At 43.9% G+C, this 27,863-nt stretch overlaps 5 protein-coding genes across 6 annotated transcripts; 2 read left to right on the forward strand and 3 right to left on the reverse strand.

The window, feature by feature from the left end:
• Positions 1-2,525: 2,525 nt before the first annotated feature.
• On the forward strand, positions 2,526-5,153 carry gjb3 (gap junction protein beta 3). The gene is made up of 2 exons (XM_062398166.1): positions 2,526-2,673; positions 3,269-5,153. Exon 2 carries the CDS (start codon positions 3,335-3,337, stop codon positions 4,196-4,198), a length of 864 nt encoding a protein of 287 aa, XP_062254150.1. The 5' UTR covers positions 2,526-2,673; positions 3,269-3,334; the 3' UTR covers positions 4,199-5,153.
• An 870-nt stretch (positions 5,154-6,023) lies between these two features.
• On the reverse strand, positions 6,024-10,220 carry hmgcl (3-hydroxy-3-methylglutaryl-CoA lyase). Its single transcript, XM_062397807.1, has 9 exons — positions 10,076-10,220; positions 9,789-9,872; positions 9,517-9,624; positions 9,288-9,383; positions 8,082-8,230; positions 7,914-7,977; positions 7,616-7,804; positions 7,376-7,501; positions 6,024-6,811 (listed from the first exon to the last, which is right to left on the reverse strand). The coding sequence occupies exons 1-9, from the start codon at positions 10,160-10,162 to the stop codon at positions 6,710-6,712; spliced, it is 1,005 nt and encodes a 334-aa protein (XP_062253791.1). The 5' UTR covers positions 10,163-10,220; the 3' UTR covers positions 6,024-6,709.
• Positions 10,221-11,452: 1,232 nt separating this feature from the next.
• zbtb8a (zinc finger and BTB domain containing 8A) lies at positions 11,453-16,909 on the reverse strand. Its single transcript, XM_062397265.1, has 4 exons — positions 16,035-16,909; positions 13,199-14,076; positions 12,852-13,021; positions 11,453-12,751 (listed from the first exon to the last, which is right to left on the reverse strand). Exons 1-4 carry the CDS (start codon positions 16,097-16,099, stop codon positions 12,428-12,430), a joined length of 1,437 nt encoding a protein of 478 aa, XP_062253249.1. The 5' UTR covers positions 16,100-16,909; the 3' UTR covers positions 11,453-12,427.
• A 134-nt stretch (positions 16,910-17,043) lies between these two features.
• Positions 17,044-21,919, reverse strand: gale (UDP-galactose-4-epimerase). Of its 2 annotated transcripts, none has more exons than XM_062397267.1 (11): positions 21,770-21,919; positions 20,391-20,514; positions 20,155-20,267; positions 19,235-19,348; positions 18,798-18,974; positions 18,551-18,664; positions 18,371-18,437; positions 17,821-17,906; positions 17,649-17,726; positions 17,421-17,535; positions 17,044-17,308 (listed from the first exon to the last, which is right to left on the reverse strand). In XM_062397267.1, the coding sequence occupies exons 2-11, from the start codon at positions 20,509-20,511 to the stop codon at positions 17,244-17,246; spliced, it is 1,050 nt and encodes a 349-aa protein (XP_062253251.1). In that variant the 5' UTR covers positions 20,512-20,514; positions 21,770-21,919; the 3' UTR covers positions 17,044-17,243. The 2 variants fall into 2 exon arrangements, with proteins under 2 accessions (XP_062253251.1, XP_062253250.1); XM_062397266.1 differs by having other exon boundaries at positions 20,155-20,270.
• Positions 21,920-23,628: 1,709 nt separating this feature from the next.
• On the forward strand, positions 23,629-26,270 carry LOC133962052 (kazal-type serine protease inhibitor domain-containing protein 1-like). The gene is made up of 4 exons (XM_062397487.1): positions 23,629-24,088; positions 24,214-24,374; positions 25,437-25,584; positions 26,002-26,270. The coding sequence occupies exons 1-4, from the start codon at positions 23,629-23,631 to the stop codon at positions 26,097-26,099; spliced, it is 867 nt and encodes a 288-aa protein (XP_062253471.1). The 3' UTR covers positions 26,100-26,270.
• The last annotated feature ends 1,593 nt before the right edge of the window (positions 26,271-27,863 follow it).

The raw sequence follows: 27,863 nt of genomic DNA on the forward strand, positions 1-27,863 counted from the left end.
CCCATTATGCGACCACTCCCATCTCTTCCTGAGTATTATCTGTCTTCCTTTCTTTGCTGCTGGTGCGTTTCTTTCCTTTCGCAGCTGCAGCAGCACTGGTCGAAAAGCGAGGTGTTTATTTCGCTCGGCGCTTCTCCTTCCTGTTAAGACTTGTCGCCTGATAGAGGTTGAGTCATGGGGTGCATTCCTGCAGGTGTGTCCCGGCAGACTGCCTGGACCAGTTGCTCATCTCAAGCCAAAAAAAGTCTCCCCCTCCCCCCGCGTCCCATTCGAGTCCTCCTCTCGTCTTCGAGGCGGCTCTAGATGTGGCACGTACAGATGTTGTGTTCAGATCACAGAGGACAACCGGCGGCTGATATTTCTTACGTTGTTCTGAGAGTTGTAGCTCATAGCTGCCAGAGTTAGAGACAAGGTGTCAGCAGTCTGTTTTTTAGAGGTATTTTACCCAGTTTGAATCACATCCATTCTGCCTTTTATATTTATACACATTTATGCACAATTTTTCAGTCTGATAAAATACATTTGCTCCATTATATCCATCCAGAATTCTCCTTTTTCTCCCTCTCCATCACATTGGTTTCTCATATACATGTCACTTCCTTCCCCGGAGTCCTTGAGCTTTATCGTTGCAGCCACATCGTGAATTAGGATTATGGATTGTTGTAGAAAATTATCTCGGATTATGATACCACTAGTTTGCTTAGATATACAATGGGCCTCCTCACATACATTAGTATTGCTGGCCATACCTGTGTCATTACAATTGCCATTGCTGCTGCATTCATCTATGTCAGAGTTTTCCTTCTGTACAAATACTGTAAACATAGATGCTCCGCTCCATTTATGTTAGACACTGCCTTTTAAATGTGTTATTTTGTTGATGTGCTCTGTTACACTTCTGTGGCGAGGTGTTTTTAAGTTCTACTCAACCTAGCTGGGGGTTAAGGGCAGAGGAGGTTGCACCTTAAAGTTAAATTGTGATTTCTGAATATGGGCTATGCAAATAAAGTTCAACTGATTGGTTTATTATCTTGTTCTTATATTATTATTATTGTCGTTCTTAACTGCATCTCCTTTATTTACTACTTACTAAAGTTGCTTGTCCTCGCTCCACAGGCGCTTCCTTAGAAGACTTGGCAGCTGAGGTTTATCTGCTCACAGACTGAACTACAAACTTTGTTTAACTTGTTTATTACATAAAGTGAGACAAAGACACATTTTGAACTTTCAATCTATGTCTCAACGTCAAATCGGAAGTCATCTTGATCATCAGGTTACTCGGCAATATAATGCATGTGGCACCTACTGTTATATGACGTGAATGTGGAAAGTTTGAACTTTAGGGCTCGGCCGTGATCATAAAAGACTCCCATTGAGATGTCACTGCTCTGAGAAATACAAATACACTTGACTGGACTTGAGGCCCGTGATATGTGAACATGTCTTTACCATTGTGTAAACACGGAAATCAATAGGTCTGAATGCAGAGACATTTCTGCAGGAACACGCAGGTAGTGGCACAGAGAGGTGATATTTGATAATCCTCACAGCATCATGGGGGCTTACGAACTTCTACAGACACTCCTGATAATAGGCTGCTCATTCTACAAGACTGGCACATGGGTGGAACTGTGAGTTCATGAATGGTGTTATTTGAGTTGAGCCTTCTCTTATAAAGAATGAAGGAAACACAATACAGCTTTTGGGCTCCCCTGAGGGCGTGGGGCGAAAGAGGAATTGAGGAAATAAATCTGGGTAAAGGAGAAAAAACTTCTCCCTGTTTACCCCCTCACAACAAATCAGGAAACAAGTCTTGCCTAGCACTCCTCATACACACGCAACGTAAAAATGTATTAAGTTCAGGGTGTGTCGGCCTCTTACGTATGGTACATACTGCTAAACAAGTTGAGACAATGAAAATGGGTTGTGTTTCTGGAAACATGGCTCAGGAATACAGTGATGCGATGTAATCACTAAAACATATTTCTAGTCACATTAGACAGTCACATTGATGTTAAATGCTTAATTTAACCAATTATAAAGAGACATATATGCTATCAGATGAACCTTGGTATAGAATTCTATTCATCTGAAACATATGAATGTAGATGATGAACACATGTCCCTTTGAAATATATATTGTACTTTGAAATAAAACTAAAATGTTCCTCAGGGCACTGCATTGGATCCCCTGGTGGTTCCCATTTTACCCACCACAGCTCTGAACCATGTGTGGGCTCGAAACCACAACGGCTGTGATTGGGTATCTTGCCCCTGAAACATTATCCTCCACGTGTAGACCTCCTCTCCACCTCCTGTTCCAGGTACCTGGAGATGTTTGTGCGCATTTTAACTTGAGGACATGTGCCTATTCATATTGGAATAGTCCCTGAACCCTGGCGTGTGCGGAATGAAGGGAGAGCGAGACAGAGGCAGAGAAGCAGAGGGAGGGGAGTAGAGAAAGAAAAAAGGGGCGATCTTCTGAAGCAGCTCCAGTCTTTCTTCTTTAACCCCACCCACGGACGCATTTCTCAACACTGGCGCTCGCTACCTGGCGCAGGGGACTCTCATCTGCGCGTTAAAGGACTAAAAGGACTTTCAAACAGGAACAAATCAGTGGAAATACATGGAATCACGCGTCTTTGAACTCATCATGGAGTAGAGCCTCTGTTGGTAAGTGGAAACAACTCTTCATGACGAACTTTTTGATGTGTCTGAGATGAGTGGCTCTTCGAGAGTTTCTCAGGTCGCCTCTCAGCCAGTTGGAAACGAGAGTTTTCAGATTGGGTTGATTCGTTGTCTTTAACGAAGCGGCCACGTTAGCAGCCTCTGTGATTTAATTGTGTGATGTTTAGAGACCATTTGTACATAATGAGTCAAACTTTCAGCGGGACAATCCTAATGACTCATAGGAAATAAATATTGACAGAGAAGATTTAAAGTTGTATTTTACTCCAAACACACTGAGTAATTTTACTAACGTTGTTCCAACGTGTTTTCTTAACGACGGGTTTGGCTCCAGGCCTCCTATTCCCTGTGTGTTATTGTGGTGACTTCATTTAAGGTGGAGCTGAGAAATCGGTTCTGTGAGGGATGTTTTCACTTTAGATCAAATTTGGAAGACAAGGTAATGATTTGAAAAAGTCCGAATTAAAAGTTCTGTGTTATTAAAAAGGATAGAGGCAGCGCTAACACTGATGTTCACTGAGTAGAAAATGAAGCAGACAGTGAGAACATGCTGACTCATTTTTCATTTTGTTATTTCCAGGTTTGAGGATAAACTACTACTAGAGAAGAATTCCACAGAAGAACGATTTGACTTTCGTCCGAGGACATGGACTGGAAGAACTTCCAAGCCCTCCTCAGTGGGGTGAACAAATACTCCACAGCTTTCGGGAGAATATGGCTGTCTGTGGTGTTCGTGTTCAGGGTGATGGTGTATGTGGTGGCGGCGGAGCGAGTGTGGGGCGACGAGCAGAAAGACTTTGACTGCAACACCAAGCAGCCCGGCTGCGCCAACGTCTGCTACGACCACTACTTCCCCATCTCCCACATCCGCCTGTGGGCCCTGCAGCTCATCTTCGTCACGTGCCCCTCGTTCATGGTGGTCATGCATGTGGCCTACCGCGAAGACCGTGATCGCAAGCACCAGGCCAAGTACCATGACAACGTCAAGAAGTACTCTAACCCGGGTAGAAAACATGGCGGCTTGTGGTGGACTTACCTGACCAGCCTCCTTGTGAAAACGGTCATCGAGGTCGCCTTCCTCTACATCCTCCACTGGGTCTACGACAGCTTCTACCTGCCAAGGCTGGTCAAGTGCGAGGTCTGGCCCTGCCCCAACAAGGTGGACTGCTACATCGGCCACCCCACTGAGAAGAAGGTCTTTACCTACTTCATGGTCGGCGCCTCGGCCCTCTGTATCGTCCTGAACATCTGCGAGATGGTCTACCTCATCTCCAAGCGCATCGCGGAGTGCACGAAGAATATGAAGAGGCGCAGCCGCAACATAACCGTGCAACATGACGAATACAGCGACGACCCCTTCAACAACTGCAGCCAGCCGATGTCGAGGGCGGACAGGAAGGACAACCCTCCGTCCTTCAAGACTGCGCTCAAGTCTTCACGTATTCCTTCCATGTTGAAAATGGAAGAGAAGATACGGGCGTCTGCTCCCAACCTCTCCATCGCTTCTTAATCCTGAATCAGGACAAGCTAGGTGGTGTTTGGGGACGAGAACCTAATGAAAAACCTCCCAAAAAAATGTAAAGACTCAGAGCTACGAGCGAAACTACAGTACGAGTCAGACTCTGGAAGCTGAGTCATCACAACTGGATTGATCCTGTGGGCCCCTGTGTCCACATCTAGAGACTCTTTAAGAGCATGAACTTTGGTTTCCAAGTCAACATCCACAATATTTACAGGTCATTTAGAGCCAAATGTATGTGTTTACGATACGTGAGGTTACTTTTTGAAAACAATAAAGGACCTTTCCAGCTTCACCGTTTCACCCTCTATCAGAACTAATTTCAGTTTGTCTTGGGATGGGAGTTTTGACACAGGAAGGAAAGAAGCCATCGGCCTGTGCGAGCAGCTGATGGACATACCTGGCCGAGGTATTCACCCACCATTGTCCACAGTGGTGTCTCAGGGTGCTCTGTTGTCACTGGCATATTCCGGTTATCTCTCTTATTTTATTAAAACTCAGATCATGGCTTAAAATGACAGGTTCCGTATTGTGATGATGTCAGGTGCAGAGTCCTACAGTTATGGCTGAGTAATACTGGAAGATTTGCAAAAAATGATGCATTAAATCTCTCGGACCAGATTAATGACAGCAACAAAATCGAAATATCTTTATCTGTGTCTTTACATCCTCTGCAGACATAAGCTCACAGCTCTCAGGTTTATGCAGCGACAGCCACACGTTGCTGAGCCTGCTGATATCCTTGTGCACAACCTGGCCTCATGAGACCACTGTTGATTTAAATGAGGTGAAAGGAATGCTGCTGTTTAACTCTGTTGCTGGAGCTGGAACACAGTGGAGTCAACAGTCGTCAAAATCTGTGCACATCAGCTGGAAATGTACTTCATGCACTTATTACCAATGTTGTTGTTTTTTATGAAATTGAATAAATTAAGTTTAAATGTAATGAATGTGTCTTTCTGTTTTGAGCTACACCAGTTAGTGGTGCTTTTATGGATTTGTATGTCAAAAATATTTGCTTTTATTCAAATTGTTTCAGATTTATAAACACATCAGAAAACAGCTGGATTTCTAGAGAACTTAACATTCTATCTTAACACATTAACATAACACAAATTCACTTTTACTCCCCTGATTCTATCAGATCAGGACTAAGGAGCTGAATGTTTCCATTGCTTTTGACTCATGACTAAATTCCTTGCCACACCAATTAGCCTTTGATCATTTCAAATTGCTGTGAATCATCGTGAGAAGTTACTTCTCCGTCTCTCCTCCGTGTACAGAGGCCAGGAGGAAGAACTTCACTCCGCCTGTCAGACCCGTCAGTCAAGTTCCTCTGAGGTGCGGCAAAGAAAAGTTTTGTGTTTACTTTGAATCAATTCCATAACACACTATCAAATCACTATGGAATCTGGAAAAGACCTAAGGGCCTTATATGGTCAACAATGGCTTTGACTCCATTTTAACCTCAGCAAAGGTGGTTATGTTTTCCCCCGTCCATTTTTTTTTGTGAGTTGTTCGTAAATAAGGCTACCCGGAAATACAAAGGACAGACTTCCATTAAACTAAGTGGAAGGTGTCAGGGGGAAAACCCATAACTTTTTCTTGCGGATCCAGGAACTTATTAACATTGCGAGATAAGGCTTTTTCAACATCTTCGTATTTTTTCTCGAGGATAATTCATGGATCTTGATGGGAAAAAAATCCGGCACATTTAGGAAACTGATTTCGGGCCCTGGCGAAGGTACCAAACATCGGCCTTCATCATATCCACTGAGAATGTGTAGATTAAAACATTTTGAAAATATTACATCAGTGACAAGTTAATGAAATATGTTTATTTTTAAAACTCACAATCTAGTTGCATATGTACAGGCTTTTCAAAATAAATACTTAAACACATTAAAGTAAAACTAGTGATCCTGCATATGTAAAACAAAACAAAGAGTGGAGTAGTGCACAGTTCCATTTTTTCACAAATCAACACAATGCCCAGATTCATTAGGACAGATGTTTCCACAGATTCTCCTGAGATCGATCATTAATCTGATGATGGTCACAGCAGATACAGAATGATCAAAAATCAAAACCACACTTCTGTCTTTTCTGACGCCAACAGTGAGTTTATCCATTAATGGGAAACATTTCCTGTTTGTTATATTATTATCCTTATTTCACTTTATCTAACCCACTGCTCCATTGTTGTAAGCAAACTATTTAATAACATAAAGAAAAAAAGACGTGGCTTTTGAAAGGAAGCTTGTGTATGATTAGACTTTACATAAGGCACTGTTCCATCGATGCTTTCATGTAGCGATTATCTAATCAAGTATTTCCTTTTGAAACGGAGAGTGGGGTCAGTTACATTCAAACATCGAAAGAATATCTTCACACAAACCAAACTTAAAGAGGAGAGAAGGGAACGTATCGAGGACGACAGCTCCAGGCCACATGGTCAGAGGTTTGTGCAGTTTGTGTAAGAGAGCGTGGTCGGGCTGTCGTCTACAGTTTGCACGTGGCCTGTGCCACTTTGGAGCTGGTCTTTCTGTTGAGGCTTCGACAGATGAAAGCTCCGGCCGATATCACCTTGGAGAGGTCCACGCCCTGAGGTGAGGACAGAAAGTCAGACAAGATCAAGATTCAAGCATTTATGGAGGTTTCAGCTCATGTTGAACACAATAAATATAAATGTTAAATAAATTATGATGAAACAAAAACCCAAGAGCTGCTGTTACATCTGTAATCTTCACTACACAGGAACAAAAGGACAGTGGGAGCTAAAGGTCATGTTCACAAGTGGTATTAACATCCTTCCAGAGAAATCGGATGCAAATGCACAGCTAAAAGTTCGTCAGTTTACACCTCGAATTAAAAGGTGTCCTGTGATCGGATCTTGCTTCGCTCTATATACAAACAAATAAATGCCTTTTTTGAAGAACAATTGTAATTTTTACCCAAAAAAATGTGTCTGTTGTCACTGTGTTTGTGTTGGCGAAGTTAAAAGAATGGAACCATGTGGGTCCCAGACCATCTCCAAATATAAGCTGGGTGATCGGATCTCAAGACACATTGTGGGCCCATTTGGGTGCGTTCACACCTGTCCTTTACACTGAGCGCTCAGGACAGATCTGAACAGGGTCAAAGAGAAAACAAAAAGTGGCGTTTTACTGTTTGAATCCCAAGTCCATGCAGCATATAGACGACATCTTCAGTAGCAACATTCCCAGAAGCCCCCTGGGCATAGGGACAGCCGCCAAGTCCAGCTACTGATGAGTCGACCACACTGATTCCCATCTGCAAAACAGAGACAATATTTACTCAATCTACTAACTAATCATCACCTTCAAATCATGACATCCACTTCGTTCATAAAATCTTCTGGCGTGAATTATCAGAAACACTTCTGACCTGTAGTGCTACAAGGATGTTAGCCAGGGCCTGGCCATAGGTATCGTGGCAGTGGACGGCCAGGGCGCTGACTGGCACCTCTTTTGTTACTGCTGTTAACATCTGAGTCATGCTACCTGGAGTCCCCACTCCAATGGTGTCGCCCAGGGAGATCTCATAGCAGCCCATGGCATACAGACGCTTCGCTACCTGCAAGACGGAGAAGCTTGAGTTATGTGGTTATTATATTTGGGTTCTTGTCAAAACGTAATAAAAAAAGATTTGACATAATGTGAACATATATTAAGTGAGAACTCACATGTGCAACTTTTTCAGGTGCCACTTTGCCCTCATACGGGCATCCAAGAACACACGACACGTATCTGTGAAGACCAGAAAAACGTGGACGAGACTTGTGTGAGAATTAAACTGAGATCACAATGATTTAATGGGTTGTTAACAACTAAGCGCAAGTCTGCGCGCCTACCCTCGAACTGGCACACCAGCCTCTTTAGCTGCTTTCATAACCTCGTCAAAGCGGTGTAAACTCTCCTCCACGGTGCAGTTTATGTTCTTCTTGCTGAAAAGCTCGGATGCCGCGCCAAATATGGCGACCTCTGCAGCTCCTGCCTTCACCTGTGGTATGTGAGAGTAAGGAAAAGGGAAGATTGAGGGAAAGGTTACCTCAGTTGTGAGCTTATAGATTTTGTTCCCAACAGTATAAGAAGTAGGATATAATCTGTTCCTCTGTAACTTTAGCCCCTAACACCAACCAACATCTGGGTTTAGTCTGCAATGGGAAGGGATACAATCAGCGTTAAATCCAATGTGACGTGATAGAAACGTGACACCTGAGTGACTGTGTTATTTTCTTCTTCTTTAGTTAGATGCTGATACTGCACCTTGTATGCATGAAGTAATGACGTGCATTGAACTTCCAGGTGTTGGCGCATATTAACCCATGAACATATTGTTTGTTACATCTTGGGAACAACATGATCGGGACATCATGACTCACTGAGGGGAAAAAAGACCATTTGTACATAAGGAGCCAAACTTTCCACAGAAACATCCTAATGACGGATAGAAAAAATAAATATTGACATAGAAGATGTAAACTAAGGTAGTATTTACTCCAAACAAACTGAGTTATGTTAAAAACGTTGTTCAAACGTGTTTTCGGTACGACGGGTTTGGCTCCAGGTAGGGCTGGCCTATAACACAATATCGATTATTATCACTGTTTCAGGACAGACGCTCATTTAAGGTCCAGTCGTCCTGTGTCAGAGTCTCATGTTGGAGCTTCCTCATCACTCCCCCTCTGACCTGCGCTCACTTTAACAATAAACACAATCACTGATCAACAAACCTGATCCGGTCCGTTTCACCTTCTATCAGAACAAATCAGTAAAGAACGTGCCATTGGCCTGTGTGTAGGGTTGCAGCACACACCTGGCTGAGGTATTCACCCTCCCTGCCATTGTCGTCAGCATTGCGTCAGGGTGCTCTGTTTCACTGGCATATACCGGTGATATATTTTATTATATTAAAACTCTCGGTTTCTGGCACATTTGGGTCATCAAACATGACCCACAGAGAAAAAAATCATAAAGACAATCGCCTTTTTTTAGGGATTTTGGTGTAAAAGAAGCACATTAGAGAAGTGTGTTGACAAGTTTCAGTTGACACTCACAGCAGCATGGAAGCCCTTGAGGTTGGGGGTAAGGACTGGATACGAAACCCCAGGTTTCCTAACAATCCCCTTCATCACCTCCACCTGATCTGCCATCTGCCATTAAAACACAGACACCAATTAGCACAGAGATCAGACGCCCCATTCACTGCCTAAAGCTGGAGTTCCTGCCCTGCCTTCTTTGGGTGGGGCACTTTGCATGTGGATCGCTCTGGGACACCAGTCTCACCTGTGGCACCCACTTTGGGGACACAAAGCTGGTGGCCTCGATGACCGGCAGCCCGGACTCGGACAACAAGTCAATCAGGTGGATTTTGGTCTCTGTTGGCACGATGGTCTGAGAGTGGGAACAGTGGTACAACAACAATTAGGAACACCGGAGCATGCACAGGTCACGTTGCACAACACGTGACCTGTGCAACTGGTTTACCTCAGCGCAACAGGAAGAGGCTGCGTTGAGTCATTACCAAGCTCAGTCAATAATATTGTTTAGAATGTTACCTTCTCATTCTGAAGACCGTCCCTGGGTCCCACCTCCACTATTTTCACCTTCTCTGGAAGACCTTGACACGCTTTAGCACCAGCCTACACACACACACAACAGACACACACACAAACCAACACAAAGACAGTATTTATATATATATATATATATATATATATATATATTAGCCAGTTAGCACCAGCCCGTGTTAGCTAAGTGAACCGCAGTTGTCACTACTAGCAGCAGGATGAATAGACACACCAGCACCTGCCGGGTAAAGTAAAACACTGCGGCACTCTCTGACCTTCGCTGCGGAGCTGAACGTCAGGTACTGTTGTCCCATCGCCGTACCAATCTTGCTTCTGTTGATGAGCCGCAGAACGGTCGCCATGTTGGTCCAGCCTCCAGAGGACGTCACCTCTTCCTCAGCGGAGCCTCTCAGTCCTCCCGCGGCTCACACAAGGGCGACCTCTATTGGCCGGTTATGAAAACTGCTTTTTGAACTAGAGTGACACCCGCTAGAATACATTGCTCTACTAACTGTGTCCTTAGAAACAACATTAAAATCAACTAGATCCAGATATTTATCTTTATTTAATACACACACTCATAAATATTGTAAGATTTTCTTAATTGAGCTCCGTTAATTATTCTCTTATGTGGAAAGATGTCCGGTCTCACAATGTTAGAGAACGAGAAAAATATATCCTGGATCTGTCCCCTGATCCCAATCCGTATTGAAATTGAATAGATTCTTTCTTGGATTGTACCACTGCACACATTTTTAACAGATCAGTTCAGTAATTTTTGCGTAAGCCTGCACACTCACACACAGACGAAAATAGGTATTTTGGTATTGTTTACAACTTATGTAAAGCAAATCAGACCTCAGAAATGTAAATAATGTAATTTTGTATTAAGTCAGTATTTATTATTTAGTATTTACCATTATTTTATTCCCAGTAAAAAATGACAGTGAGCTAGCAGGTACGATCCCAGGACCCTGAAACTGAAGCAGCTACATGCAAATCAGACTGTTAATTTTTTCATCCATCATTTCTTATTGGGACCTTTTTAAATGTCTGCTGTGAAAAAGGGTCACAGCTGCCATGACTACAGCCACCTGGGAGCAGATACATACTCTGTAATTACAAAGAGATGCTGCATCAAGGTGTGGTTCCTTAAAGGTGTGGTTTCTAAACCCCAGCACTTTGAAAGCCAGACAGGATGGGATGTAAAAGAACAAGTTACAATAGCCTCGCCTGGACTTTGCTAGAAAGAATGTTTAGGTGGTGGAAGGTAGAGGAAACAGGTTTTGAAGTCAATTCCAATAATGATGCAAATGTATGATCTCAACATGCATAAATTTGTGTAATCTTATCCATTGCACCATAGAAGGGTAAAAAAATAATGAGCTGTAAAGGGTCAGCATCAACATACAGCTACTTTTATCACCAATTAAATGAGAGTACAAAATAGTTTGTACTGTATTTATTAAAAACAGTACTAAAACGTAACTCAGGTGTTGATAGCTCTGATATAATTTACCTTTGTGCCATGTAATCATATGCCTAACATTCATTTCAGTATTTATCTTATTATTAATGGCAAATGCAAAGCAACAGGTTATTTGACCTGGCAGCATTTCTCTTACTCATGAAGATGAACAAACCAAATGCAAAAATGTATAAAAATATCTTTAATGTGTCAAAAAGTAAAAAACAAACATAAAATAAATAAGTTATAATTGGCGTTATATCATAGTGTATATAATAATCAAACATAATCATAAAAACTACTGCAATCGTGAGACATGGAAAAGAAACTTTCCCCTCAGGCAGTAGAGAAATAATAGAGTCACTGTTCAGTCACTTTGTTTCGCTTAAACACCACATATCAAAACGTTCAGTCCCAGAAAAGTACAAAGGTGTTTGTTCTTCCATGCATTTGACAAAAAAACTTGTCTTTGAAATAGTTATACAAATATAACTGACGCACAGGACACACCAATATGCATGCTTTGGATAGTGCATATCTTTATGAAGCTTCACAAAAAGCATTCCATTTTGTCACAAAGGTCCACAATCCCATTCAAAGTAAAGATTAACCAGCTTCATTCAACCATAGGCTGCAAATAAAGACGTAGGACGTGTCTACACTTCCTCGGTCTATCCAGAATCAAAGCCAAAATATTCTGGATAGATGCGCTGCCATCTTGCGCATGTGGAATCTGAATCAGAATCTCCACAGTTGCAACGACGGGATGGATCCACGGTTTCTCCAAAACACCAAAACAAATCTTATCAGTATTATAATAACTAACTAAAATGTCAGAAACCATCTTTGAGAAAAAAAAACTTGACTTTTTTGTCTTGCCCACGTCCGCTCCATTAACAGGAGGGGTTTATGACCTATTCTGCAGCCAGCCACCAGGAGGCAATCAAAATCACTTTTGGCCTCGTCTCATCCATTTATAGATACCGTCTATGTATTCAACTAATAGACAAAGAATACATCATAAATGTGTGTATTTACAGCAGTGGATCACTTCTTTTATGCATAAATTCTATTGCATGGATTTCACACACCCACACACACACACACACATACACACACACACACACACACATGAATACACACACACTTTGGTCCCATTTCACTGCAGCTCCTCATCACTGTCGTCCACCTGCTGGATGATGAGGTCGGCCCCCGAGTCCTCAGCCAGGTCGTCATCGTCGTCGTCTGTTACCATCCAGCTCCGCTTGCTGTCCCCCTCCTCCTCCCCGTCCACGCCCAGCAGCAGGGCCGGCTCGTCGTCGGCCTCCTCCAGACCGTCCATGGGGATGTTGTCACAGCCCACTTCCTCGATGCACGCGGAGCACATGCGGTAGCGTCGCGAGCCCTCGCACACCACATGTCCCGTCTCCTCCGTGACCTGACACTTGCACTTCCTGCACACCAGCTTCCTGGCTTGATGGATCTGTGGAGAACAATGTGTTTAAAGCAGATGTGTTACATTACAGCTTGTGTTACTGTAGCTCTGTGCAGGGGCTTCACTTCCTGGTTGTACTTGCACCCACCGTCTCGAAATGGCTGCGGAGGTGCTCCAGGCGGGTGAAGCGTTTATTGCAGGCCTGACAGGGGTACGGCCTCTCCCCAGTGTGACAACGCAAGTGGCGCTTCAGGTCGGCCTTCCTCTTCACAGTGTGGGTGCAAAAGGGGCATTTGAAGCGCATCATGTGGTTGGAGTCTGCAATGAGGAAGTGAAGCTGTTCACACAACTGTTATTTGTTCCCATATGAATCACTGTCTACAGGAGTGGTTTTCTTTTCAGGGTCACACTCGTGCATTTCTGCTACTGATGTAATTCTGGAAAAGGTAAAAACATGACTGATTCTCCATTTTATTGACCGATTGCACAACTCACCTTTATTAAAGTGTCCAATAACACTGACAATCTGTGGTAGAGTTGCGTAAAGCTCCTCGGCCTTTTCAGCCTTTTTTGTCCTAGCCTCCTCAAGGTCTAACTCTTCGTGTTGATGAGCGCGGTTGCTGTTGGGCACCCTCCTCTTGGTTCCTCCTTTACCTCTCCGGCGCTCTGATCTGGGCAATGTGTACAGAGGGTCCTGCGGGTCCTGTAGGTCCTCAGCCTCCACACTGAGCTCATTAGCAGGGCTGCTTGGGTTTGTCTTTATAGCTGAGGCTGAAGAGTCTAGGTCTGGATCCTTCCCAATGAAGCTGGACTGGGATCTGGAGTTGTCCCTGGTCCAAAGTGCAGGTGGTGGACTGACAGAGCAGGGGCCCTGCTGCTGCTGTTCGGGGGTCTCTTCTCCTGCCCCACTGGTAAAGCTGCAGGTCTCAGACAAGCTGAGGCAGCGGTCACTGTCTTCATCTTTCATGCTGATGTCCAGGGACGACTTGATGAAGTTCTTGCAGTAGCTGATGACCTTGTTCATCTGCAAGTAGCTGGCTGCGGACATCACCTCGATCACGTTGTGACTAGAGAGATCCAGCTGGCCGGAGTAGATGAAATCTAGGATTACAGTGAAGGTCTCGGGGCTGAAGACGTCGAAGGTGGCGCTGATGACGGGGTCCGACAGCCCGTCGGGCCCCTGGGACAGCAACATGCGGAAGTAGCCGCTGCTGGCGAACAGGACGTTGCGGTGGGCTCTGAAGAGCTGGCCCTCCACCAGCACGCTGCAGTCGCAGAACAGCTCCTGACGCCGCTGCTGGTTGAGCTGCTTCAGCAGGTTGCTTTGGTGAGCCACTGTGATGTCGGCGGTGTTGAACCACCTCTGAGGCTGCCTGCAGGAAACAACATGACAGCACTCTCACTGGCTGTGTGCATCAGGCACTGAACTGTTCTGCTTGAAAATAATAAACCTTGTGTCCCTCATTATTTAGACTGAGACACTTACATCTTGATTTTGAACTTCCAAGAATATAATTTGAATAATTTGCATTTTACATTAAAAAAACAATAAACACCCATTGATTTATGTAGTGGTTCTTAAACTCTTGCACTTCAAGGATCCTTTAAAGGGGACATAATATGAAAATTCCACTTTTGTAGTGCTTCTACACTTTAATTTGGTATCTGGCATGTCTGCCGTTCCAAAAGCTCTGGAAAAATCAACTCCCGCGATTTGTTGTGGTTCCTCTATGTCAGAAACGATACGCTAGAGTGCGTCGAATGGGATTACGACCGGAAAATAAACATCATAGTCACACCATGCCCCTGTAGGGAGTCTCGCTACATGGCCTTGGAGGAGCGAGCTAACCGGGCCGGTGGAGCCCGGCTAGCGTTAGCTCGCTGCTGCTACCCTTCAGACAGGCTCCCACTGCGGGGCTGCACTGGGGAGCTGGGGCTCTCGCAGCCAGGCTCACCAGGGGTGAGGGGGGCGGGGCACTCAAAACAGGTCAATCTGAGGAGGGCTGTTTTAGACAGGGTAAAATGTGCTGTTTTAAATTAACCTTGTAATTACCTCGTATTTTGACCAAAATATGTTACAGACATTTCATTAAGACCCCAAGGAACCATATCAACTGTGGTAAAATGGCCATTATATGTCCCCTTTAACTGACACAAACTATACAGACCTCATTTAATAAATGTTTTGCTTTTTGATGTTATATTAGAGGAAATGCATGAAATTCAGGACCAAATTTAAACATTCTTTCAGTGTGTTGCAATTGGATGAAAACATGGCAAAAATAAATGATTCCCCTGCGACCCCTCAAGGTCCCTTGGGGGGCCCCGGACCCCACTTTGAGGACCCCAGGATGAATCTATCAATTATCGTGTGCCTTTGTCCCTGAACTGGCTCAGCCCCAGCTCCCGCCCACAGGAGATCATGCGCTGTGATTGGCTCGAGGAGCCTTCATACAAAAAACCTCCTCTAATGGGGCTACACCATAGGGCTACACCCGACTCCAGTCAGGGAGCATCGGGTGACAAAACCCAACAACCACACCTGAGGAGGGGGCAAGAGACCCCCGCTGTCTGCAGCATCACCGATGTGTGTTATCGATCACCGATCAATAACACACCATAATGATAAATATACCACAACCTAATGTTGCTGAATACTTCTTCTCCTTCAATAGTATTCTACTCATCCGTCCTCCTGAACTACACGCTTTCATTTTTAATTATGCGATGTTTGCTGACGAGGCTCCGCAGCAGCAGCGCCCGATTTACAACCCACGATGCAACGCCCGGCCGCCGGAGACTCTTCCCCGCTGCTCCCCCTGTCACACGGACCAGAAATGTGTCATATCTTTACCTGAGAAATCCTCCGCTACACACGCACACGCACACGCACACACACGTCGACCTAAAAAAGCCACAGTGCTGCAGTCCTCCGAGAGGGAAAAGCGGGCAGCGGAGCACCGGAGCAGCCCAGTCTGTCCTGGAGCGACGCCCACTTCAGGCTCCAGCCACCGCACACAATAGGGCAAAAAAATGGATATAAGAATAGCCACAAACCTCCAGCAAGTGATCATGCTGCGAGCTGATAACAAATGTGTATGTGCAGCGCGGACAGGGGCGGGATGAGACGCGCTAATACGCCCGTTTTTAGCACCGCCACCCCGCACTCCTCGCCGGAGGTCCGGTCGGAGCGCAGCGAGCAGCGGGGAGGATTCGCCTCGGCCGCCCAAACCCAGAGACTCCTTCCCAGGCGTGAGGTGTCGGCAGGACCCGCTTACGCCCCACGCCGTGGTAACCACCCTCCCGCCAGACAAAATCCATCGATACTCACTGGTGACTCGATTCACCCGGCGCCCGATAGAGTCTACTCGCCCCCAAGTCTGCCACCATATCCATGGTTTTTAAAATGTATTCCCTGCGCCTCTTTTTTTGCTCGTCCAGGGTCCAGTCTGCCACTTCCTGCTCAGCCCTAAAGACCGAAACCCGGTTAGAGCGAATGGAGCTCTGTGCTGACGTGGGTGTTTATTAACTGGGTGCCCGAGGGTTCAAGGAGCCATTTAAAGCCCCAGTGCCCCGTTTGAATCAGACCACTGTATGTACACTGTGTTAATGCTGAATAATCCACTGTTATAATATAAGGGTTATTCTAATACAACAGACCCGCAGGCATGCTTTTTAATGGTGATACTGAATCACAACTAATCTAGTCATTCTGCTAGATTTATTCATTGTCCTGTGACTTCCCTAAAGGTGGTGTTATGGTGGCCCTGAAGTGCAAATCACAACACACCGAGGCGAATAATATGCAATGGCAAGTATAAGAAAACGCAACAGAAAATAGGAAAAAATAAACAGCACAAGTAGAAGATGCAACAGAATAGGTATAAGAGAATGGGAGAAAATTTAACAAAGATAAATCACAACAGCCAACGACAACAGCAAATGAGAAATTGCAACTGCAAGGATAAGAAAAACCAACGGCAAAGAGTAAAACACAACAGTCAATAATACAAAAAAAACCTGCAAATAATTAATCCCATTGGCAAGTACAAGACTACGTCGTGGCAAGTATTAAAAAAAACATAGCACCAAATCAGAAAACACATCATAAGATTAGAAAATTTGCACTTCAGGGCCACCGTACCTTACAGCTGTTATGTGCTATGTAAAGATGAGAGAGCCTCTTATACCAGAACATTCTCATGGTTTGGTTGTGTCACACTGAATCATCGTGGTTTAATCTCAATGTGGTAAAACGCTGTCAATCAACATTAATTAAAACTCACCTAACAATCATTTGCATCAGTTTCATATAGAGAGGAATGATAAGCTTCTGTGTCTCCAATAAGAAATTGTATTTAATCTGTCATTGTTATGGCTTCAAGATCAATACATTTATAGAGAAAATATCCATCGTTGATCCGATGAAAACGACAAAGAAAAAACTGAAAGCCCTTTGTAAACAATCATTTTAAAATCTGATAACTGTCAATTAAGAGTGGAGAGGAAATAACATGTAACGACAGTCTGCGCAGTCGTATCAAGACGCTGGGGCTTTGGAAAATCCTGTGGGGTTCATGGACTGCCAGCGCCACAGATCCTCACCTGTAGGGACACATCACAGCAAAATGTGGGATTTTCTTCAACAAGATAAATCAATAACAACACGTCATTTTTAAGAGGAGGAGGATCAGATGAAATTAAAAAGTTAATTTACACATTCGTTCCAGGTCAAATTCGGCCTTCCAGCCGAGCTCCTTCTCAGCCAGACTAGGGTCAGCGTAGCAGGATGCAATGTCTCCCTCCCTACGAGGGGCGATCTCGTATGAGATCTACAGAGAGGACATATTGTACATTGACAAATAAATTAAAAACAGAGTGGTTTAGCCTAAATAGAAGGAAACATTAATGGATAAGAGGCCAACCTCATAGTCAAATCACTCACCTCTCTCCCGGAGGCTTTCTCCATGGCTTTCACCATCTGGAGCACAGAGTAGCCCCTTCCTGTTCCGAGGTTGTAAACCTACAGACACATACACAATGATGCACAAATGCCAGCGCGTCAATAAATACCTCAAGGGTGTACCCACAGGCAGAAAGTGTGTGTTTCTTATTACCTGGCAGCCGCAGTCCTTTTTCAGCTTCTTCAAAGCTGCCATGTGTCCCTTTGCCAGATCTACGACGTGAATGTAATCTCTCACACCTACAGAGAGGGATAAACAACTTCCTTAAATGATTCTGAATGTTAGTGAAACCAATGCAATTATAGTTTTCTTGTTATTAAAGATAGGGTTGGTATTCCTTCTTGCAAGAAGGTAGCAAGAGCAGGATACAAAAATGCAACCCATACACCACACCCCCTTCCCTCCGACCGCTCGTCACAGCTAATTCCCCGCTTCTTGACATACAGGCTCACCAGCCCATCATTTCATTTAACTGAATGAAATGATGGGCTGTCGTGTTCACTACAGTCCTACGAGGGCCACAGGCACCCTTATTTAAATTTCTTTCCCCAGGCGGCTTTCTATTTATTGCTGGCTATCAGGATTTAAAGAAAAAGGTCAAATAGTGTTTCAGAAACATCTAACCCACCCTATCTCTAAGTGCCCTCTGCCCAAAACAATATTTCAAGGCACAATTGAATCTGTGCACAATCTTTTTCGTCACCTGTCCCATCGACTGTGTCATAGTCGTTCCCAAATACGTTGAGGCACTTCCTTCTCCCAATGGCAACCTTTGAGGAGGAGAATAGAGGTAATTCAAACCGGTCAAATCATTCAGCAGATCCAAGTAGAACACATGGTGCAGAACACAAGTCCCTCAGATGTAGCCGTGTATTTCATCTACCTGAGCAACATATGGCAGCAGGTTGTTGGGCATACCCTGAGGGTCCTCTCCTATCACGCCGGAGGGATGAGCTCCAATTGGGTTGAAATAACGCAGCAGCACTGCATTCCAGTCCTGCACACACAGAGGCAACAATGAGACAGCTCGAATGTGTGTGTGTGTGTGTGTGTCTGTGTGTCGGTGTGTGTGTGTGTGTGTGCGTGTGTGTATATTTCCGTGAATACATTTCCACTTTCTGGATCCGTACCTTCTCCGCCTTACAGTGGTCCTTGATGATCTCCTCGATGAAGTACTTGGTCTTGCCGTAGGGGTTGGTGCAGCCGCCCACAGGGTGCTGCTCGTCGATGGGCAGGTGCTGGGGGTCCCCGTACACCGTGGCCGAGCTGCTGAAGACCAGGTTGCGGACCCCGTGAGCTTGCATAACCTGGGTAACATGCAGATGCACACAAACACAGCACACGCGTACAGTCAGCAGCTGATAAGTGTAATATGCACATTCAACTCAGGAGATCCACACAGAGTGATGAAGGGTGCAGGGTTCAAATTATCCAGCTCAAACGCAAAAGCCCCCCCCCCCACACACACACACACACACACATACTGTCATGCACTCGCCATTCAAAGACAATGATTAGTGAATGATCATCTCAGAGTGAGGATTGACATTGAGGCAATAGAACTGACCTCCAGCAGGTTGATGGAGGCGGTGAGGTTGACTCTGTAGTAACGCAGCGGCTGCTCCACTGACTCCCCGACGGCCTTCAGGCCAGCAAAGTGCATCACAGCAATGAAAGCATGCTGAAACCAACAAACATGTGAGGGCTGTGGAGCGACTCTACGGGTCATATGCAAATAAGAAAATGTCCTGGGTCCTATTTTAAAGGCTATTTGAGAAAGTACGGTGGCCATCAGGGACATCAATCAGTAACTAAAGTTAAAAGGAAAGTATGACATTAACTAGCTAAGTATCTAACTGCAGTGTATAAAAAGCATGGAGCTATGTTCAATTATTTCATTGTCCTATCAGCTGCATTTATTCAATAACATAAATTTAAGAGCTGATTTAAAATAAATTGTATCTTAATAGAGGTTAACGGATTTAACTTTAATAAATTGTAAGTATTTTCCAATTGTTTTCAAGATTCAAAACTTTGTTACAAATAATGCAGGCATTGATGAAATTTATCTTTCACTGACGTACGGCACACGAAAATAATACAAGTCAGTAAATAAGGGCAATAACATTACGAAGAATAAAATCTGAAAAACACATAACACTGTGTAGTAAAAGGAGTACACATTTTAAATTAAGTAAAAGTTGACCTGGGGCCATTAAAAACTAAATAGTAACTATGATATATTAAGTGCTTTTTCTCTGCTCAACTCAGTGAGTCCTTAAGTTTAATTATCCATTCATCTGCCAAATATTTGTTTATAAGTTAATCTGATTAAAAATCTAAACTTGCAAACGTCTGTCAACGACTAAAGTAAATGTTTATTATTTTAATTACTGTAAAATTGTACTAAAACAACTGTAAGTAATGCATGTAGTTATTGGTTTACCTCTAATAAAATGAATTTATCAGCTTTGTGGACATTCTCACCTTTTTGAAGAGTCGCTCCAAACCAGGACGATCCAGAAGGTCGAGTTCATGAAACTCAATGCTTGTGCCCAGCAGCTTCTCTATCTTGTGTATGCTCTCTGGCACATCCCCTTCTCCTCCATTCAGAACAGGATGTAGAACACACACACACACACGCCAAATATGAGTATCACTGCACTCAACAAACACACTGGGATCACTTATCAAGTTTATGACATCAAACGCAGGGCGCTTACCTCTGACTGCGTTACTGAAGTTGTCCACTACGACCGGCTGGAAGCCAGCGTGAATCAGCTCCACCACGCAGTGACTGCCGATGTAGCCCGCTCCCCCTGTGACCAGCACCTTCTCTGCCATCCTCTGCAGAAATACAAATCGCTTTCTTCATTTACTGAGATATTTAGAACAAACTTACACCTGCAGGACAACAATACTGCCTTTTTTTAACCAGCTTAAAGTTTAAGTTGTTAAAACAAATATACACAAAGACATTCTTCACTTAATGCAATTCAAACCAAATATTTTGTTAAGAAAATACTACAGATTTAACGGATATCATCTTTGCAACGTTCAACATTACTCCTCATCTTTTTGTCCCCACATTCGGGATGATTTGGCATAAGAATATTTGTTAATATAATATTTGTGTATACAAAGTGGCTTGTGCATTTTGAAAGGAAAATAAATCTATGTTTAGCTTCCACAGCTTATACAGCATAAAATACACAAACCCATTCCTCCACTTAGGACCCTGCTGTGCTTACATGCTGTGGTTGTTAACTCATGACGACGCAGGAGCACTTGAGGCCAAACTCCTAAACCTGCTCTGTAAATATCCTATTGTCTGAGTCCCAGTGACCAAAGCTGAATATGTGACCCACCCATGGCTGTTGCACGTCAGCAGGTTCAGCCCTTAACTCGTCTGACAACATAAAACCAATAGCACACTCTCTGTAACTACTCCTATTTATTGTAGGATGGTATTATCATTAAAAGAGATTTTTTTCGATGTGCTCTCTCCTTGTTCTGACCTCATGTCTTGAGGGCAGATAATATGAAACAATTAAAAAGCAAGATAAGCAAAACAATAACAAACTAAAATGAATGATCATAAAATTATTGTTTTTGTTTTGCTTATCTTGCTTTTTAATTGTTTCATATTATCTGCCTTTAATTGTTTTCTTCTTACTTGTAACACACCTTGTAACTGCGTTTAATTATTATTATTACCTTAAATGGAGCACACACTGTGGTATTTCCGGACTCCAGATAATCATCAACTTGTTTTTTCTTATTCTATTCAAACTGGTGCCAGTAATAAAGCACAGCCTGCTGCTGACTGCTGACTGGAGGAAACCCTAAGGAGCCTGTCTGTGGTTCAAGTCACAGACATCCCACTTTACTGACATATCCCATCGCTCAGTTCTACTCTGTGCCTTTCAGACAAACTGTGGCCGAATAACAAATCAAAGCTGTTTGGAACATTACTGTGATAATGTGCACACACTGCATCCTTGTCATTTCTACAACAAGCCAAAACAGCCTGATCGTGGACTCTCACTCCGGAAGAACAGATGTGACTTCTGTCATCAGCTTGAGATCAAGAAATACTTACAAAGTGTAAATGGTAGTTGCCGGGACCGTGTCCAGTTAAACCCAGGGAGGAGGATGAAGGTGTGTGTGTGTGGGGGGTGGGTCAGCTCATGAAGGTTCTCCTCTCTGTCTCTGACATTTCTCTACTTCCTGTTCGACATGGAACGGCCTCGAGGAAATCATTAAATCCATCACTTCCTGTGAGAGCTCTTTCAAAGTAAGAGTCCAGGTTGCTAAATTCCTACAAAACAACATCAAATTCAAATTGGTAATGATCATGAGATAGCAAAATCAGTTAGATATAAGACACAATGCCAGGTATCCAAAAAGTCAGAAATCTTGTGTTGATGTTGGTATGGTTAAATTCTTAGGTTTTATTTTGATGTTTGAAACGGATTCACAATAAGCCCTAGTTTCATGGCTTTGTAAAGTCTGTGACGTGCTACATGATTGCTTCACGAGCCACGACGTCAGGCGACGCTGTTGTGAAGCCACGCCCCTCACACAGAGAGAGGATTGTACAAAGTCCTCCTCTGTGTGTGTGTGCGTGTGTGTGTGTGTGTGTGTGTGTGTGTGTCTGTTTGGGTGTTTGGGTGCGTGGGTGCGTGCGTGCGTGCGTGTTTCATCTGAGACACACAGGCTGCTAGGGAAAAGTGCCACGTTGCTGTAAAAGACATGGACGAGAAATCCCCCTGTGTTTGTCTGTGTGTGTGTGTGTGTGTGTGTGTGTATGTGTGTGTGTTACCATTATGATTTTTTTCGTTCCCTTATCCTTCCTATACTTACAAAATCAACATGTAATTGATAGTTACAATAATACAGTAATCTAACCTGAACCTAAACCTAAACCTGAAAGTTAACCTAGCCTTAACTTAGACCTAAACCTAACCTTTACCTATACCTAACTTTAAACTCAACCTAAACCTAAACTTAACCTAAACTTATGTGTTTTGTTCCAATAAGAAAGACAAGCCTCCACAGTGTGACTGTAAATATGGACCAAACCCACAAACACACACAGCCTTGGCTCCATGACTTCAAAGAACATTACATTGACCTAGTGATTAACTCTAACCTTAACTTAAGTTAATATGAGCCTAACCCTTACCTAACATTATCCTAAACCTTAAACTAAACCTACTATGAGGAAGGCTCTAATATGTAAATCTATTAGAATTATAACAGTAAAAAAAGTATCCATGTGATGACTGGTGTATGATGACTTAGAGAATGCTTACATTGTGTGATGGAAACACACACACACACATACACACACACACACACACACACACACACACAGACACACACACACACTACCACAATCACTGTGTTCACATTTAGTTAAGTGTTCCATTTGTATGAAGATGCAGACTGAGCAGGATTCTTTTATATCCTGTGCCATTTCTAGGGTCCTAGTGCCAGTCCTGCCCTCCCCCACAGACACTGGCACAGGAACAGAGGCAGAATTGGGAGGAAAGAAAGATGAGACAGACTCAGATACCTGAGAGAGGAAATGTGCTCGCTCCATTCACTGCTAATGCTGCCTCTTTGTTAGAAAGGACTTGGAGCTGATGAAGAAATCTCAAGGAGGAAGAAAACATGGCAAAATAATCCGCCGAGGGGTGCTCGGTCATAATAAGGAAAAACAATCCAAGCATTCAGGAGAGGAGAGAGGAGAAGGGGGGGGGGGGGGGGGGGGGAGAAGGAAACATTTAAAACTCAGAGGAGGCAAATCATGTACTGTTTGAGAGAGAACAGCAGGACACCAGGGCGGCCATCTCTAGTTATGAATCTGAAACCATTTTATGGTTCATTGTGAGTCAGCCGTGTCCCATCAGGTTGTTACTTCACTGCCTCGGACTTCTGATGCACGTCAGCAGCATGGCACTGCTTTGCCTGTGTGTGTGTATATGTGCCCTATTTGGCACTTCCCTCGGACTGCCACCCCAGCACCTAGGGTGGCAGCGGCTGTGGGAGGAGGGTGAGGGCTGCAGGGAGTGCGACCGGCACCTCTGCCCCCCAGTGCCTGCAGGCTGCCCCGCAGGCAGGGTGCAGGACGACTGTGGGTGCTGTGAGCAGTGTGCCAACGCAGAGGGGCAGCAGTGTGACCCGGACGAGGCTCAGAAGTTCTATGGCCGCTGTGGAGAGGGCCTCGTCTGCCAGAGGAAAACACCAGAAAGAGAACACAGGGCTGAGCCAGAGCCGACATGTGTGTGCCGGGATAAGGGATCTGTGTGTGGCTCAGATGGGTGGACCTATCCAAATATTTGCCAGATGAGAGAAGCTGCCAGTCGCCAAAGCTCAAATCTGAAGCTCACTGGGAGAGGACCCTGCTTCTCTGGTTACCACAATCTCTTCTTACATATGTTGTTTGTCCAGGAAACGTAGTATATTTTTTAAATGTTCAAAGCATGTGTATAGTCTTCTTCTCTGCTTCTTTGGTGTAAGTCCATCCTTTTGCTGCAGCTCCTCGTATCCTTCAAGGCCCCAGAAACATGTCTGCCTACACGGGGAGGGACGTTATTTTGGGCTGTGAGGTCTCAGCCTTCCCTCTTCCAAACCTGAGCTGGAAGAAGAAGGGGAGCGACAACTTCCTGCCAGGAGATGATCCTCACATCTCTGTCCAGGTTAGAAAATAACTTGGGTTGTTGATCGTCACTGAGCTGTTCATTTAGCACATGTGCTTTGATTGAAATGTGTCCTGTTTGCTCTTGAGTGTTTAGTAACTTGTTCAATGGATGAAGATGCCATTAAACTAATTTATATGACCACTAATGATAATAAACTTTTTTATTGCATGTTTCATAGCATACAATGCAGCTCAAGGTGCTTTACATGAAAAATTAGATTAAACCGAACACAGCCTCAAACAAAAAACTATAAAGAATGTTACAACAGTAATAATTTAGAACAGATATGGTAAGTTAAAAAATCCCAACCTAACAATGTTAAAGAAAGTGATAATTAAAATCCTGGATCCACACAGAAATTTAAAGGGCTGTTCCCTGACCTGTTCCACCATGTTTTGTGATAATCTGCTCAGTCGTTTTTCCATAATCGTGCTAACTAACAAACAAACAGACTCACAGACAGACAGGAGGAAAACATAATCTCCTTGCTGGAAGTGAAAAAGGGGTTGGAGAGTTAGGACATGGTTGAAATTAAGAGTTTGTTCAAAGTCTTTGGCGCATAAAGTATTTTTGTCACAAGGAGCTACTCAGTAAAAACAGTTGTCTCATGTTCTTTAATGCTTTCATGTCATTTAAATCACTGCACAGGATCCAGGGTTTTTAGCACTGGTCTCAAAAACTTAAAGTTAGATCATGCTGCTTTCTGACCTTTTAATCTTGACTATGCTGTTTTTTGGTCTTTCTTGAGCGACTCCCTGGAAAAAAACACACTCAGAAGACCAATCATTTATTGAAACAAGTGAGAGGAGAAGAACTGAGGTGAAACAGTGGTAACATTTTGTTAACCACACATAACAAATGTGTTTGTGTGTCCTCCTTCACTGTTAAACACAAGGCTTAAAGGTTTTGTATATTGATAATATTACTGATGCCTGTCATAGAGCCATGATTTGTATCAGTGTATTGCTCTGTCGGTCCACCCATGCTGCTGACAGAAGTCTAATACATTTCTCTCATGTGTAAAGGCTTATGTCAGATGTAACCCCTGTCCTGTTCCAGGCACGAGGAGGCCCCCAGCGCTACGCCGTCTCCACCTGGCTGCAGATACAGGGCCTCCACCTCTCTGATGCAGGGGTCTATTCATGCGTCTCCCACAATGCCTTGGGAGAAAAGTCTGCCTCTGCACAGCTCTCCGTGATGAGACGGGGTGAGTCACAAAGTGTCTTTACTCTTAACTTGTCTGAGCTTCATTGTTTCTTTCTAATTCCTTATCTTAAAAGGTAAATGGTCACTCATGTAAGCGACCAGCCCTTCACACAACAAGATGAGATGACCTGACCTGCTCTCCAGCACCAAAATATTGTTTGTACATAAAGTTTTTGCAACCAATGCACGATTCAGTGTTAGATAATGATCGACTCACCTAGAGGGTTTAAATCACTGATGCTCCTTCTTTCTTTTGCTGATTTTCCCATCTTGTAAATCGTTGTGAGTCCACCTGGAGATGCTGAATTAAATATAAGAAAGACCATCTTTAACTTTGCTCTTTATTCAACGGAAACGGCACCATCTCATTATTTGGACTGTTTTCGCTTAGTTGATTTGTTTTTAATCTACTCTGCAGGGGCGAAGGTGACGCAGGGCCATGTGGAGGCAGAGGATGGATACGTGGACTATCTGGATGGAGGCAGTGGTGATGGACAGTTGATGTCTGGAGATTAGCTGTTGTTAAATTAAGTCGGTTTATAAAAGCAGAGTACAAGTCGTCCTCTGGGGGAAAGGTCTCTGGACAAAGACCACAGACCAGCAGATATAATATTCCAGTGTGATGTTTGACAGTCTCTTCACCTTATAAGCCTCATGTCTGCTTATAAACATCCTTTAACACAAATAAATGGCTCCTGTTATTTGCTGTGTGGCATTTTTCATGATCATAATCAAATGAAAGAGTTAGTATTGAAATGTTTATCTGCCCATTTAAATCTGTCAAAAAAGTGTAAAAAAGATATGAAGGTTGTTTCAAATTTCAAAACCAGTGGGTGCCATAAGTTCAACCACGATACAAACAGCTGACTCGTCTTCATCACATTCAATTTGATGATGAGAAACTGTCGCTAAGGTGAACACGAGGCCCCCCCCTACAGTCCTATCCACCCAGCAAACACAGGTACATTATATTCATTCACTGAGGGGAAAAGAGAGTGATGGAAGGAGAGAGAGAGTGAGAGAGAAGGTGTGACCATCCGCAGGGTCTCTTCATCTCTCTCCACCTGAGTGCCGGTTAATCCTCCCCTCATCCCCCCGACTCCCAGCTGGCTGCTCCTTCTGAATGGCGAGCTGCATTAGGGCCGAGGAACTTCCCCCCGCTGTCTGTTAGTCAAAGCTGATTGGAGATTACAGGCCTGTGGTGAAAACACAGACCCCTCCATCCCATCATCAAATCAATTTCCACCTTTTTCTCTCTGCTCTTTCTCGTCTAGTTCTTTATCTACCTAATCCCAACTGTCCTCCTTGTCAATGTCATCAACTTTCACTTGCCACGACACCGCTGGCCCTTTTCAGTGCTCTTTTTTTTTTTTTGGACCGCCTAATGACAAGAGAGATGAATAGGAGTATGAAAAAGGAGGGGAGGGCTTCCTCCTGAGTGGAGCCAGAATGATGTCATGGGGGCATTTGTCCTCCTGGTGTGGAGGCTTCCCTTCCTCTGCTAATTACCTTGTACAAACTTGAATCTGATATGGCGGATATGAGGCCCAAATACAATTATTGTGGGCTAACAAAGAGATATTGAGATTCGGGGAATGAGGGAGAGGCTGCAAGTGAGATAGAAGGGGAGGGCACGCGCACTGCAGTGCACGCACACACACATGCAGCAGCCATGCACTCTCTCATAACCACCCACACACACACACAAACACAACCACTTGTCCTTCCTCTCCATTCCCTCAGATAGGCTAATGTTATTACTGGGATAATTATCCTCATTAGAGCCAGCAGCTGTAGAAAGCCCATTGCTCTCTGTTCTAACTCCACCCCAAACCCTTCAGTCTTCACATCCCTTTTGTTTCCTCTACAACTCATTTAGACCTCGGCTCCATCCTTTGCATGTTAGGGGAAGGCAATTATAAAAATTAAAAAAAATAGAGGCCATCAAATATCTAATAAGTCAGACTAACCCCTTTTTTCTGACCTGTTGAAGCCTTTTCAAGATGTGTTGAGGACTGGCCAGTGTGCAAAATAAGGAAACAGGAATATATCAATACTTAGAATAATAAATTGTACATTTCTGCCAGCTCTTCTTATATAAGAGAATAACACAAACTTTTCATTTTTCTGTAAATTGCAAGATACTTGTCATCACCCCATCTGTCATTTGCAGATTCTCGGTTCTCAGATTTGAACACAAGATGGCACTGTTTAGTCAAATTACAACCTCGTTGTCCACTTCACTGACTGTGCTTTTACAGTTTGATGATCCCCTAACAT

The sequence above is a fragment of the Platichthys flesus genome, chromosome 10 (assembly GCF_949316205.1).
Source record: "Platichthys flesus chromosome 10, fPlaFle2.1, whole genome shotgun sequence".
Taxonomy (NCBI): domain Eukaryota; kingdom Metazoa; phylum Chordata; class Actinopteri; order Pleuronectiformes; family Pleuronectidae; genus Platichthys; species Platichthys flesus.